At 33.1% G+C, this 14265-nt stretch overlaps 1 protein-coding gene across 9 annotated transcripts in view; it reads right to left on the bottom strand.

Moving 5' to 3' along the window:
• The window catches only part of Exoc6b (exocyst complex component 6B), a 586101-nt gene that overhangs the window by 246859 nt on the left and 324977 nt on the right, over positions 1–14265 (bottom strand). For all 9 annotated transcript variants that reach the window (XM_048804120.1, XM_048804114.1, XM_048804118.1 and 6 more), the window contains one exon: positions 9534–9668. In XM_048804120.1, coding sequence (XP_048660077.1) covers positions 9534–9668 — 135 coding nt within the window. The remainder of the gene's footprint in view (positions 1–9533; positions 9669–14265) is intronic.

Raw genomic sequence — 14265 nt, 5'->3', positions numbered from 1 at the left:
ATATAAAGTTGTTGATGGACCTTTATTTTATTTATTTGTATGTGGTGCTGAGAATCAAACCCAGTGTCTCACGCATGACACACAAGCATGCTACCACTGAGCCAAAACCCCAGCCCCTAATTCCTCTTATCTAACAAAAATTTTGTAATCTTTAAGCAAATACTCCTCTGCCCCTCCCCCCAAAACATTCTTCTTGCTCTTTGTTTCTATGAGTTCAATAACTTTAGATTCCATACATAAGTTAGATCATGTATCACTTGTCTTTATAAGCCTGCTTTATTCACTTAACAAAATATCCTCCACGTTCATTCAAATTGTCACAAATGAAAGAATATCCTTCTTTCTTTCAGCTGTATACTATTCCATTGTGTATACATACAAAATTTTCTTTATCCATCCACCCACTAATGGACATGTGGGTGGATTCCATATCTTGGCTATTATGAATAGTCTATAGTGAACATGGGAGTGCAGATCTCTCTTCAATGCACTGATGTAATTTTCTGTGAATATATATCGAATAGTGGAATTGCAGGATCATACGGTAGAATATGTGGAAGAAACTCCATATATTCCCTAATGGCTGTACTAATTTACATAGCCACCAAAAGTGTATAAGGGTTCTCTTTTCTCCATATTCTCACCAACACTTCCCATTGTTGGTTTTATTGATACTAGCCATTTTACCAGGTATGAGGTGATATTTTATTATGGTTTTGATTTGCAAATCTGTTGAGCATTATTTTATATGCCTATTGGCTATCAGTAAGTCTTATTTTGAGAATTGACTGTTCAGGTCCTTTGCTCGTTTTTTAAATTGGGGTATATGTTTTCTTACTATGAAACTGTCTTAGTTTCTTATAAACTATAGTGTTTTTTGTTTGTTTGTTTGTTTGTTTTTGAGATGGGGCCAGGCTGAACTTCCTGCTTCAGTCTCCTCAGTAACTGGGACTACAGGTACATTTATCCACACATGGATAAATTTTGGATATTGATATCATATCAGATGTATGGCTTCAAAATACACTCTCCCATTCAATAGGTTGTTTCTTTACTCTGCTTCCTTTGCTGTGCAGATCTTTTTAAGTTTGATATAATCTCATCTATTTGCACTTTTGTTGCTCAGGCTTTTATAGTCATATCTGAAAAAAATCACTGCCCGGGACAATGTCATAGAGTTCTTCCTCTGTTTTCTTCTAGCAGTTTTACAGTTTCGAGTTCTTACATTTAAGTCATTAATCCATTTTGGGTTGATTTTTGCATTTGGTGTGAAATAAGGACAAATTCTATTCTTGGACATGTGGCTAATCAGTTTTTCTAGCACCATTTCTTGAAGAGACTATTCTTTCCCTTTTTTGTGTTCTTGGCATCTTTGCCAAAAATCAATTTACCATAAATGTGAAGATTTATTTTCTTGGTTCTCTATTTGGTTACTTTGGTCTATGTGTCTATTTTTATGCCAGTACCAGATTATTTGGATTACTGCAGCTCTACAGGAGATTTCCAAATCAAATAATATGATGCCACCAGCTTTGTAGTTTTTTGCTCAAGACAGCTTTGGCTATTCAGGTCTTTTGTAATTCCAAACAAATTTTAGGATTCATTATTCTATTGCTGTGGAAACTCTGCAGAATTTTGATGGGGACCATATTGAACTGGTAGATCACTTTGGATAGGACAGATATTTTAATAACATTAATTTTTCCAATCTATGAGCACATAATATTTTTCTATTTGTCTCACCTTCAATTTCTTTTGTCAGTATTTTACAGTTTTCAATAGATTTTTCACATAAAAAAGTTTCAGTGAGCACCTCTCTACTTATATCTTTACACTATTTATATGAAAACCTTAAATTGTCCTTGAATTCCTTTAGCATTTTAGGTTTAAGGAAAAATTAGTCAAAGTGCATAGCATTTGTATGTAACAACTTCCCCTCTACCCCAAACACAAACTATTGGCCCTATTGAAACACCTTGTATTAAAGTGGTACACTTTTTACAACTAATGAACCAATATTGGGATTTCATTATTAACTAAAGTCTACAGAACAATGGGGTTTGCTCTTTGTATTGAGTATTTTAAAAAGACACTGTCAAACTAGGTCCTACTCCTCTGGGTCCAAACCCCGGTGCTGCCAAGATGCTGGCTTACCAATCTTCTCTCATGGACCCCAACACCAAACTCATTGGAAACATGGCCCTATTACCTATCAGAAGTCAGTTCAAAGGACCTGCCCCCAGAGAAACAAAAGATACATATATTGTGGATGAAGCCATCTATTACTTCAAGGCCAATGTCTTCTTCAGTGTGTAGTGGTATTTCATTCTTGTTTTAATTTGGAATTCCCTAATGAAATATGATGTGGAAAACCTTTTCATGTACATATTTGTCATCTGCATATCTTCTTTGGAATTTGTTCAGAACTTTCTTCATTTTTTGAAATTGGTTTGTTTCTTTTCTTCTTGTTAAATTTTATGAGTTCTTTGTATATTTTGGATACAAGTCCTTCACTAAATATGTGTTCTGTAAATATTTTCTCCCAGTATGTGCCTTGTCTTTTCTCTCTTGTCAGTGTCTTTTCCAGAGCAGAAAATTTTAATGAAGTCAAATTATCAATGTTTTATTTCATGTATCATGTCTTTTGCATTGTATCAAAAAATCATTACCAAACCTAAGGTCACCTAGATCATCACTAATCCTATCTTCTAGAAATTCTATGGTATTGTGTTTACATTCAAAGTTATATTTTTGTGAAAGATGTATGATCTGTATCTGGGTGGGGTTTTCCCCCTTTTTCTTTCTTTTTTCTTTTTTGCATATAAGTGTCCAGTTGTTTCAGCACCATTTGTTGAAAAAACTCCATTCCCCATTAAATTGCCTTGCTCCTTCTCAAAGATGAGTTGACTACATCTGTATGGATTTATCTCTGGGCTAAATATTCTGATGCATTGATCTGCTGAGCTATTCCTTTGTTAATACTATACTATCTTCATTCTTAAGTCTCAAACTCAGGTAGTGTCAGTCGTCCAACTTTGCTTTTCTTTAATATTTTGTTGACTGCTCTGGGTGTTTGCCTTTCTGAATAAACTTCAAATATCAAAGAAATAATTTGCTGAAATTTTGAATGAGATTGCATTAAATCTATGTAGTGTGATGGGAAAAATTTAGATCACAATAATATATAGTACCCCTGCCCCGAAACATGGAAAATAACTCCATTTATTTATTTATCTATCTATCTATCTATTTATTTATTGCATGAGAGTTTTGTCAGGTTCCTCAGACAGACACGTATTTTGTTAAATTCGTATCTAAGTATTTTATTTCTTGGTGCTAATATAAATGGTAATGTTTTAATTACAAATTCCAGTTGTTCACTGTAAATATAATGGAAAGCAACTGACTTTTGTATATTGACTTTGTGTCCTTAATCTTGCTATAATTAGTACCTTCAGTTAGTCTGTAATTTCTTTGGGATGGTCTACATCAGCAACCATGTTATTGGAAATAATCTGTATATCTTTGATTTACTTTTCTTATTTTATTGGATGTTAAATAAGAGTAGTTTAGGAGGACAGGTAGTTCTTGAGCTTAGTAGGAAAACACCTAGTATCTCATCCTAAATATGTTAGCTTTAGGTTTTTTTGTCCGTGTTCTTTATCAAGTGGAGAAAATTCCTCCTCTATTCTAATTTGCTGAAAGTCTTTAACATGATTGGGCACTTTTTGGCATCCATTTATATAACTGTATATATTTTTTTCTGATTTAGTCTGTTAATATTCATATAATTAATTACATAGTTTATTTCTGAATGTTGAACCAGCCTTGCAGACCTTGAATGAATCTCTCTTAGTTGAGGTATATGCTTCCTTTTATACATTGTGGATTTATTGCTGTTTTTTAAAAGATTTTAGTACCCATGACCATAAACAATATTATTCTATATTTTTTCTTTGTTATAAAATCCATTTTTGATATTTTGGTGCTGCTAGCCTCATAAAATAAGTCAGGAAGGGTTTTTTTTCTGCTGCTATTTTCTGGAAAACAGTGTAAAGAATTCATGTAATTTTTTCTTTTGGCAGAATTCACCAGTGAGTCTACTGGTCCTGCTGTCTTCAGTTTTATCAAGGTCATTAATTTTTTATCCAATTTCTTTAAGAGATAAAAAAAATGTTCAGATCTTTCTCCCTATGCACACTTAAATACACTGTGTCTACTGCAGTTTGGATCTTCAACGTACGTATCCTAAAGGCCTAAGTGTTAAATGCTTGGTCCCCAGCCTATGGTGCTATTGAGAAGGATAGAACCTTTGGAGGTGGGGCATAGTTTAAAGAAGTCACTGAGGATGTACACTTAAAAGACATATTGGGACCCTAGCCTCTTCCTCTCTCTCTTTTTCACTCCCGAGTCACCATAAGATGAGCAGCTTCCACCCCAAAACACTCCCTCCATGATGTACATACCAGCACAAGCCCAAAGCAATGGGGCCAATTAGTCATGGACTGAAATCTCCAAAACTATGAATCAAAATAAATCTTTCCTCTTTTAAGTTGATTATCTGAGGTATTTTGTTACTGCAACAGCAAGTTAACACAATGTCTTTTAAGTTAGAATTTATCTACTTCATGTGGGTTTTCAAGATGTGTGTAAGGAATTGCTCAAAATATTCATTTACTATTATTTCAGTGAGCATGGATGGGATTGGTAACAATAGTTTCTCTTTCACGTATATTAGTATTAACAATTTGTTTTCTCTCTTTTTTCTTGGTTAGCTGATTCAAATATCAATAAATAGTTTTACTGATATTTTTCTAACAACCAGCTTTTGACCTTGTTTCACTTTTTTAGATCATTTTAATTAATTTGTGCTCTTAGTTTTATTATTTCCTTTTTTCTTTTGCTTTATTTTGGATTTAATTTATTTTTTTTTATCTAATTTTCTAAGGTAGAACCTTAGATTATTGAATCCAGATTTTTCTTTATTTTGTAATATATGCTATTAATGCTACAAATTTTCCTCCACCCAATACCTGCACTATATTCCATGAATATAGATGAATTGTATTTTCATTTTTATTTGGAACAAAATATTTTTTAATTCCTCATGACATATTTTTCCTTAAACACATTTTTCCCTTGGAATATGTTATTTAATCTCCCAACATTTTGAGATTTCCTGGTTATTGTCCTGTTATTGATTTCTAGTTTAATTCCATGTGGTCTGAGAACAAATTTTGTTACAATTTCTACTTCCTAAAAAATTTTATTTTTTTTTATTTAGTTAGTTGTAGTTGGACACAATACCTTTATTTTATTTATTTGTTTTTATGTGGTGCTAAGGATTAAACCCAGGGTCTCGCACATGCTAGGCGAGCACTCTACCACTGAGCCACAACCCCAGCCCCTATTTCCTAAAAAAATTTTTTAAAGCGTATTGCATTGTCCAGAACATGGTCTGTCTTGGTCAGTGTTCTGTATGAGCTTAGGAAGGATGTGTATTCTGCTGTTGTTAGACAAAATATTCTATAAATATCAATTAAATCTAGTTGAATTCAGTTCAACTATATCTTTACTGATTTCCTGCCTTCTGGATTTGTCACTTATAGATAGAAAGGATTGGTAGGAATCGATGTTGACATATAAAATACCTCTTATATCTTTCAAAATGTTTTTCTCATTTGATCTTTTAAAGCAGGGAATGAGTTTAAATAATTTCCTAGTACTATTTATCCTTGCATTCCTAAACTACTTTAATCCCTCATCTTTTGGTATATACTTTTTGTTTGATTTTTATTTCTGATTTTTACAGCAATATTTAATGGTTCACATTATGTTTTGTGGTTTCTCTGTATTTTGAATCATTTTATGCTGGGTTTAAAGAACTAAAATACATTTCTTCTTTTCTTATGATCTGAATAGTTTGTTATATAGCAATTATCTGTTTCTTGGGAGTCTTAAATGAATTCACTGTTAAAATCATCTGAACCTTGCCTAATTTTAAAGTCTTTGACGATGTTTTCATTTCTTACTTGGTTACTCGTCAAATTTAGGTTTTCCAAATATTTTTTAATCACTTTTAGTTATATATTCTATAGGACCTCAAATTTGCTAGAGCAGAGTTACACAAACTCTTCTGGGTAATTTCTTCTCATTCTGCCTATTGAACAACTGTGATTTACTTATTTCTTCTCTCCTTCTTTTTTCCCTTTCTTTGTGGAATTCCCCTCTTCTGGGTGTATCACTGTTGAAGACCTATGGAGTTAATCTTCACAACTTTTGTCTCTATATGTCCAATTCCCAGAAAAAAGTCAATCCCAAGGCACTGAATACATCTTTATATTGATAAATTCTAAATTTTTATCTCCAGTTATGAGATTTTATCCTATCAGTAGAACACCTCATTGAAGATCACAACTAAATAACTCAAGCTTAATATGTCAAACATGAAAGTCTTGATTCTACCTCAATTCTCCAAATCTACTATTCTCATAAAGAATAATAAAAGACTCCCATCTCAATGAATAGTACCAACATTCAACCATCTTGGAATTATCTTTGACTTCTCTTAAAAACCAACATTCAACTCAGCAACGAGACCTGCTATCTCTACTTACCTTTGAAAATGTTTCTTAGCACCTCAAATGCTACCACGCTAGTCCAAGTGACCACTAACTCTTAGTGGATTACTGCAATGGCCTCCAACCCAAGCTCTCTTCTTCTACTCTTACTGACTTACAAAGTATTTATTTTCCATATGATAACCAGGCTTAACCAAAAAAAGATAAATCAGATCACCATCCTCACCAAACTTCTCATGACTTTACATCTCATTTAAAAAAAATATATAAAGTTTTTATTATGGTCTAGAATATCAGAAATCATCTGACTCCTTACTACTTCATCTCTTACCACCTGCACAAGTACTAGATATGCCACAGTTAGACTGACCCCTTATACCTACCACTGTACAATTCTCCTTGATTGGAATGCATATCCACAAGAAATCCAAATGACTCAACTTTTTATGTTATTTGGTTCATTTATTTTTTCCTAGTTTTTATTATTACCTGAAACTATATTAGACTTCTTTCTCATATATAATTCATTAAACATAACTACTGTAAAGTCAGGAGACTCATTTATTTTATGAAATTGCCTGGCATCGAGGTATACTTTATAAAAATTTACTGACTAAATAAGGGAATGAGTGCATTTTGGGTTTTATTGTAGTGTTTTTGCATACTTCTTCATAAAATGTAGTGTTTTCTTATCTGTAGATCATAAACTATAAGTCCAGGGATGAAGTACTTTTGTTTTCTTTCCCCAAGAATCTACTACAGGTCACATGGTAATTATGCAAGCAATATTAGTGATGTTGTAAGTTAATAAATATCTTCATTCTAAGAAGATGTAAGAAAGTGAGGAAAATCTTATGAACAAGGAAACCTGAGGATGCCAGCTGGATTATGTCACATATGGCACAAACAAGAGGGAACTCTGCAAGAAAATACCTTGAAAACCTTCTAATTCTCGCTGCCCCTTTTCCAGCATAAAGGTTTCCATCTGCTAGGGAAAGTTTTCTGGAAACAGTAGCTTAGGAAAATACACAACATGTAACTGTTATAATTGCCATGTTTATATTGAGTTCTGGGTTAGCTAGTCTGAAACAACCCTGGTGAAAATAAACTTTCAATGTGTTTTAAGCAATCAGTGTTTCCAATAGGCACTGTCAACATGACCTTTAGTGGCTCCAGAACTTCTCCTTTACTAAGTATTTAACTGGCTTTTCAACCCCTATGGCTTCCTGTCTAGCTGTCATTTTCCCTCAGCATTTTAAATGTTCGAGCCATAACAAAACACACAAGCCATTCTTTGAGAGGATTTCTGGACACTATTTGAAAAGACATAAAATAAAATAAAAAATTGAGATAGGTTGGGGAAAGAGTACCAGTAAATACAACATATTCTCCATAGGATAGACAAATATAAATGACTATCCCATTCTAATTCTTTTCTTTATTAAAAGAGAATCAATGTTTAGTATGGTCAGCCCTCTGTATCTAGAGGCTCACATCTGTGGATTCAATGATTGAAAATATGAGAAAGAAAATTCATTCATACTAAAAATATACAGATTTTTTTCTTATCATTATTCTCTGAACAATACAGTATAACAACTACTTATGTAGCATTTACATTATATAAGACATTATAGATAATCTCCAGATGATTTAAAGTATCCTGGAGGATGTGTATAAGCTATATGGAAATGAAATACTTCAACCATTTATATAAAAGATTGGTCCTCTCACAAATTCTGGCATCTATGGGGCATCCTGGTCTAATCCATTATGAAGACCAAGGAATAATTAGACTTTACTGAACAACTTGAACAGAATGACATGAAGATAATATGTCATATATTAAATTTTAGGTAAGTTTATTAGTAATATAAAACAATCTATGGTTACCAAATGAACATATAACTCAAACTAGTCACTAACTTAATCACATCATCCACAAAAATTATTTTATATTTCAAAACTGTACTTTTTTCTTACCAACTGGTTGTACTCTCATACAATGACAGTATGAACTCAATTTGATTTCTTCCCTTGCACATACTATCAACAAGTAGATATCAACAAATGTAAAAAGAAAATCAAAATAAATACACATTAGGGAATATAAATCCTGGTCTCATCTCAACTACTATATATCTAGTTATCAATGTCTAGATTTCAAAAGGGCAACAGAACTTGTTTAAAACAAGAAAACAATTGAATAATACTAACAAAATCTCAAACCACATAGGTTAGTCTTTATGTTAGAATCCACATTGCCTTATTACTTGCTCTGCTTAATACCTATTTTAAGCTCACATGGCAACATAAAAGAATTAATTAGGATTCTTTTACTTAAAGCTTTTATCCTCCAGAAACTTATCTACCAATAATCTTTCTTCTCTACAAGAATGTCAGTTTTCCCATTTGATCCAACGATGGATCAAAACTAAAGATATGACCTTGTAAAATAATTATAAAAATGCTAACTCTAATAATAAGAGAGAGAAATTCCTCACAAAAAATCAGGAGTTTTCAAAATCAGACCCAGAGAGAAGGGAACAGCTAAGGAGAAATTTTTAATTATGTTGATGTCAGCCATAATGAGGATTATTTAGATCACAATTTAGAATTCTTGGGTGTGAGGGAGTCAACTTAGGAAACAGTCATTTTCCTACACAAAACACAAAGAAGGAAGGGTTTAGAGGACACAGTTGTATATTTTTAGTTTTGTTTGGTTAGTTCTGGTTTGGGGTGTGTTTTGTTTTGTTTTAGTTTAGTTTAAACACCAAAAACTAACACAGATATTTGTTTTTCAAAGAAAATGAAGAAGGAAAACAAAACCCTTTATAAGTACTTATTCTCAAAAGCATATTATAAATTATCCTGAGAAAACAAAGCCGTGTTAATCGAATGCTCCAGACTATGTACACTAGAACATTTCCATAATACTAAACAATCTCTCACCTTAAAAGTTGTGGTGCCATAGAGCTTGGTGGTGTGGACTGTTTCTGGAAGCACATTAGTGATATTGGTGATGAATTCTTCCAAGTACTTACAGGATTTCTCCAAGTGTGTTGTATTTATAATAATTTGGACAAGCTAGAAGACAATAAGCAAAAGTAACTTGAATATCTGCCACCAGACAGAATGACTCAATATTCATACACTGATACAAAACAAATGAATGGCCTGTAGCAGAGGCCATCCTGTAAAGGGTTAGGTGCAGCATGGGCTTATATCGTACCTTCTCCACAATGCCTTCTCTGACCTCCCAAAACATTTTGTATTTCTCTGCATTTTAGCAATACTTGTCACTCTATTCTTAACACAGTTTTCTTCTGTTTTAAAAAAGCTAGACTGAGAGAAAAAAGCTGCTATTCTAACATAGTGCCTGCAAATAAATAATTGCCCAAAGAATTAACGAATGAGATCCCACTAAACGAATAAGAGTAACTGAAATAGCAATGAGAAGTTTCAAAATTAGGCATGATGAACAGATGGATGTTAGAATAGATTGCAGTATATTAACAAATAACTTTAGTTTAGGAAGGAAAGATCATGGGCATTAAAGTCAGAGAAACCAGGGGACTAAATCACTTGACAAATTATTGATCTTGAAAAATAAGATGAACATCATTACCCTAAGTACATGTATGAAGACATGAATGGTGTGAATATACTTTATATAGAACCAGAGATGTGAAAAATTGTGCTCTATATGTGTAATATGAATTGAATGCATTCTATTGTCATGTATAACAAACAGAATTAAAAAACAAAAGAAGACAACGATGATGGAGTGTATCTTAGTGGCCAAGTGCATGCTTATCTTGAGCAAGGCCCTGGTTTCAATCCCCAGCACCAAAAGGAGGAAGAGGAAAAAGACTAATAATGAGGAGAAGAAAAATAGGAGGAAGGGAGGAGGAAGAAGGAGAAGGAAAAGGCAGTACTGGTAAGATAAAAATCATCCTCAGTGGATTCGTTGTAGAGGAGGATGAGGAAGAAGAATTATTATTTCTATATAAAATTAAAGTTGTAAAGAACTTCACAATTTACTTTCTTACATTGTTTTCCCATAAACCTGAAGAAGTAGGTTCAATGCATATAATTATTACTTCCATTTTATGTAACAGCAATGAAAATGATTTTTTTATTAATCACTTAACTGGAATCAATACTCAAATCCCAAGTCATCTACTTTTAAATTACAGACTCATCTAAACAACTTATAGCAGTGCCTTTTAGCATAAGCATAAGATGGCAGACTGAGGATACTACATGCTTGTGTAAATTGGGCTCATATGTCAGATTTGGGGTTTGCCATCAACCAGACAGCTCCATACTTTTCTTCTACTCTCCACTGAAAGAAAGGAAGAAAGAGAGAGGGGGAGGGGGTACCTACTATTTATTTCTTAACTATGAAACTATTGTAACTTTTCATATTCCCTATAGTCTAAAAGAATGGAATCTTTTTGGTCTCTCCTTTCTGCATTTAACTTTTCATTTTCACAAGATTACATCTGATAGCAGGTACAGAGAGGTTCAGAGTCTGACTCTATGGGCTGATTTAGGCCACCTTTTAGTTTAGTGAAATACTGAGCAAGGGGGAGAGTGGGAAGATGATACAAGGGAGAAATTAGAACAAAAGATGAAGGAGGTATTACACATATTATAAATGATACTTCAAAACACTGTTTAAAAATTGGAATTATACTTTGATAAAATCATTGTGTCATGCTGTGGAATGGGTAAACAAAAATGAGTAAGACTATAATCAGAAAGTATATTCAGATCTCCTCCACAACACCCAGCACAGGGCTACACCATTCAGTTTACTCTCAAAGGGATCATGAGTTCAAAGCAGGCCTCAGCAACTTAGCAAAGCCCTAAGAAACTTAACAAGACCTTGTGTCTAAATAAAAAATAAAAAGGACTGCAGATGTGGCTCAGTGGTTGAGTGCCCCTGGGTTCAAGCCCAGTACCAAAAAAAAAAAAAAAAACTTGTCAACTCATAACAATCATGCTTTACAAAGTAATGAGTTGAATTAAGGAAAAAGAGTACCCTTTCTCTTTAAAGATCAGCCTGAAAGTCTTAGGAAAACTGCTACATTTGAAACACAGTGACAAAGGGCAAAGACAAAGAGATGTAGTTCCAGCAAATTCTCTTAGATGAAAAGTTAGGGCAACAGTGAGGTCTAGACCACTGAGTTATTCCCCATAACTCATCAGACAAGGGCCTATGTATCAGCAGCCACTTTCCATTCATCCAAAATATAAATCTGGAGATTTCTGAGTTTTGAACACATGACTGCTATTTTCCTTAATATTAACCAAAATATCAGACTTTTAGCTTTTCAGTGCTCTAGGAAAAACACCCACCAAAATAAGCAATTCATCACCCTTATCCTTTCCATATTTTACCTTTAGTGAAGGACAAAAAGCATTTAAAAATATTTACATTGTCTAAATTAAATAATACTTCTTCCTGAGTAGGAAAAGGGCTACTGGCAAGGTTGTCTTGATATGGAAGTTAGAAAAGTAAGAGAGTTAATTTGGAGAATTTCTATTTTAAAATTAACATCTATAGGGAACACATTCTGACTATCAAAAGAAATTCTAATAATAAGGAGGAATCATGTCATGTTATTGAAATAAAAATCAGCAGCAGTCAAAGAGAAAATTGTCCTGTTTTGTAGAATATTGGCAGTTTAAAAAAAAAAAAGGAGGCAGCTTCACTGGGTACAGTAGTAATTTCCCATGAGTTTTTAGAGATCTGTCAACACAAAAAGATCACCATGAATTACATCAATTGGCTGTCAGTCACTTTTGAAATGTTTCATTGCTGAGCACAGAATAGACTATTAAAACATTCTAGGATTACAGAAGATACCATGTCATTTTCAGAGGGAATAGTGTCTATTAATGAGCTCTAAGTGATCTCTACTCCTGAATGACAGTTACCACAATCCTTACAAGGGCATTTACAAATATAAAGTCAGATGTTTGGGAGATAATTTTGAACTTAAAGATGAAATGAAGCAATTTCGGATATCAACTTTCATCCAAGTTTTGCTCCTTCAATGATATTTTTAACCTCCAATTCCCAATCCAAACTGTCCTTAACATTGTTTCAAAGACACAGAACTAACAACAAATTAGGTACTCTCAAAGGGATCATGAGTTCAAAGAAGGCCTCAACAACTTAGCAAAACTCTAAGAAATTTAACAAGACCCTGTCTCTAAATAAAAAATAAAACGGACTGCAGATTATGGTTATCTCTCATAGCAAGTTCTATAGAACCAACCAGAATAAGAAAATATTATAAAGAAAAATCATCTCTCACAACTTTGACAGAAATCACTTAAGTTAAAAACCATTAGGAGTTGGAATTCTCCCACCCAACCTCCCACTTTCCTTGTACCAGGGAAGATCCACTGAGAAAGAGATGGACTACATTCTGGAGACCACATCTCCTCAAATCCTGCTACAAAGAGCCCAGTGGAACCTGAACCACAATGACAGATGTTCTATTCTTGAAAGACTCCAGAAAAAAAAGAATCATCATCTTCAACATCTAAATCTAATCCCTGAATTCCAAGGTTTGCATTCCTAAATGTAACTCACTCCAGGAGTATTCACATCTGCTTATATTATTACTGCTTTTTGTCTGTTTTCAAAAGCACAAAATCAGAACACTGAAGCTTCAAGAGCTTCAACCCAAAGCAAGAAAATAAGAAGTCACATGCCACTAATGCCTCCAAACTGCTGGATCTACAAAAGGAAAGACTTAAAAAGAAATACTGGCTCTCACAAAAATGAGTTACCCCTAAGACTTCAAGGGATTTTATCTCCTTTTCACCACAACCAAGGTACAAAAAGCTGTGTCAACTACTTATTTCATACCATATGAACGACTAAAACATCGAAAATATTAAGATACATAGACCTACTGATTCTGAATTCCAAGGTTGAATACAAAGTTTTATTTAACCTGACTTAAGTATAAAACTAATAACTAATAACACTGCTATTAATAGGGACTGGAGGTAAATGGTAGGTGAGAAATAAGAGGAAAGAGCCATATAGTCATCAATCTGAATTACACAGAAAACAAAGCATAAAGGCAAAGCATTGGTCATTTCTTCAGGTCTCTTGGGACACTATTATAAATAAATATAAATACCCAATACAGTATCATTAATAGGCACTTTGAACATCTATAACTTTACCTTAAGAACCAAACTATGTAATTTCTTTCTTTTCTTCTCTCTTTTTGTCAATTAAGAGCCTAAAATGTGTCAAGGACTTTGGATACTGCTATATACAACTGTACGCAAAGTATCTGGCTTCATAAAGATGACAATAAACACATATACACATAAACATTTAATATAATGTTTATACTATAATAGATACTATGAATAAAAGTGAGAGTAAGGAACTAAATGGTTCTGCTAGTTCTCAGCTATCTTGAAATAGGGAATAGACTAAGGAAGGATTCTTTTAAGGAAATGACATTTGAGTAGTGACTTAAATATATTATTTTTCCATTATCTATATTACTTAAATTCTTTTTAATTCAATTTATATCTTAAAGTTTTCTATTAATATAGAAGCAGGATTTCCTTTGATTCATGTTAAAACTTTCCTTTAATTGCAACTATTTTTTCTTTCTTTTTTTTTGGGGGGGGGGGG

This window comes from Marmota marmota, unplaced genomic scaffold (assembly GCF_001458135.2).
Source record: "Marmota marmota marmota unplaced genomic scaffold, marMar, whole genome shotgun sequence".
Lineage (NCBI taxonomy): Eukaryota > Metazoa > Chordata > Mammalia > Rodentia > Sciuridae > Marmota > Marmota marmota.
The sequence above is the reverse complement of the archived record's forward strand: the minus strand, read 5'-3'. Positions and strand labels throughout refer to the sequence as shown.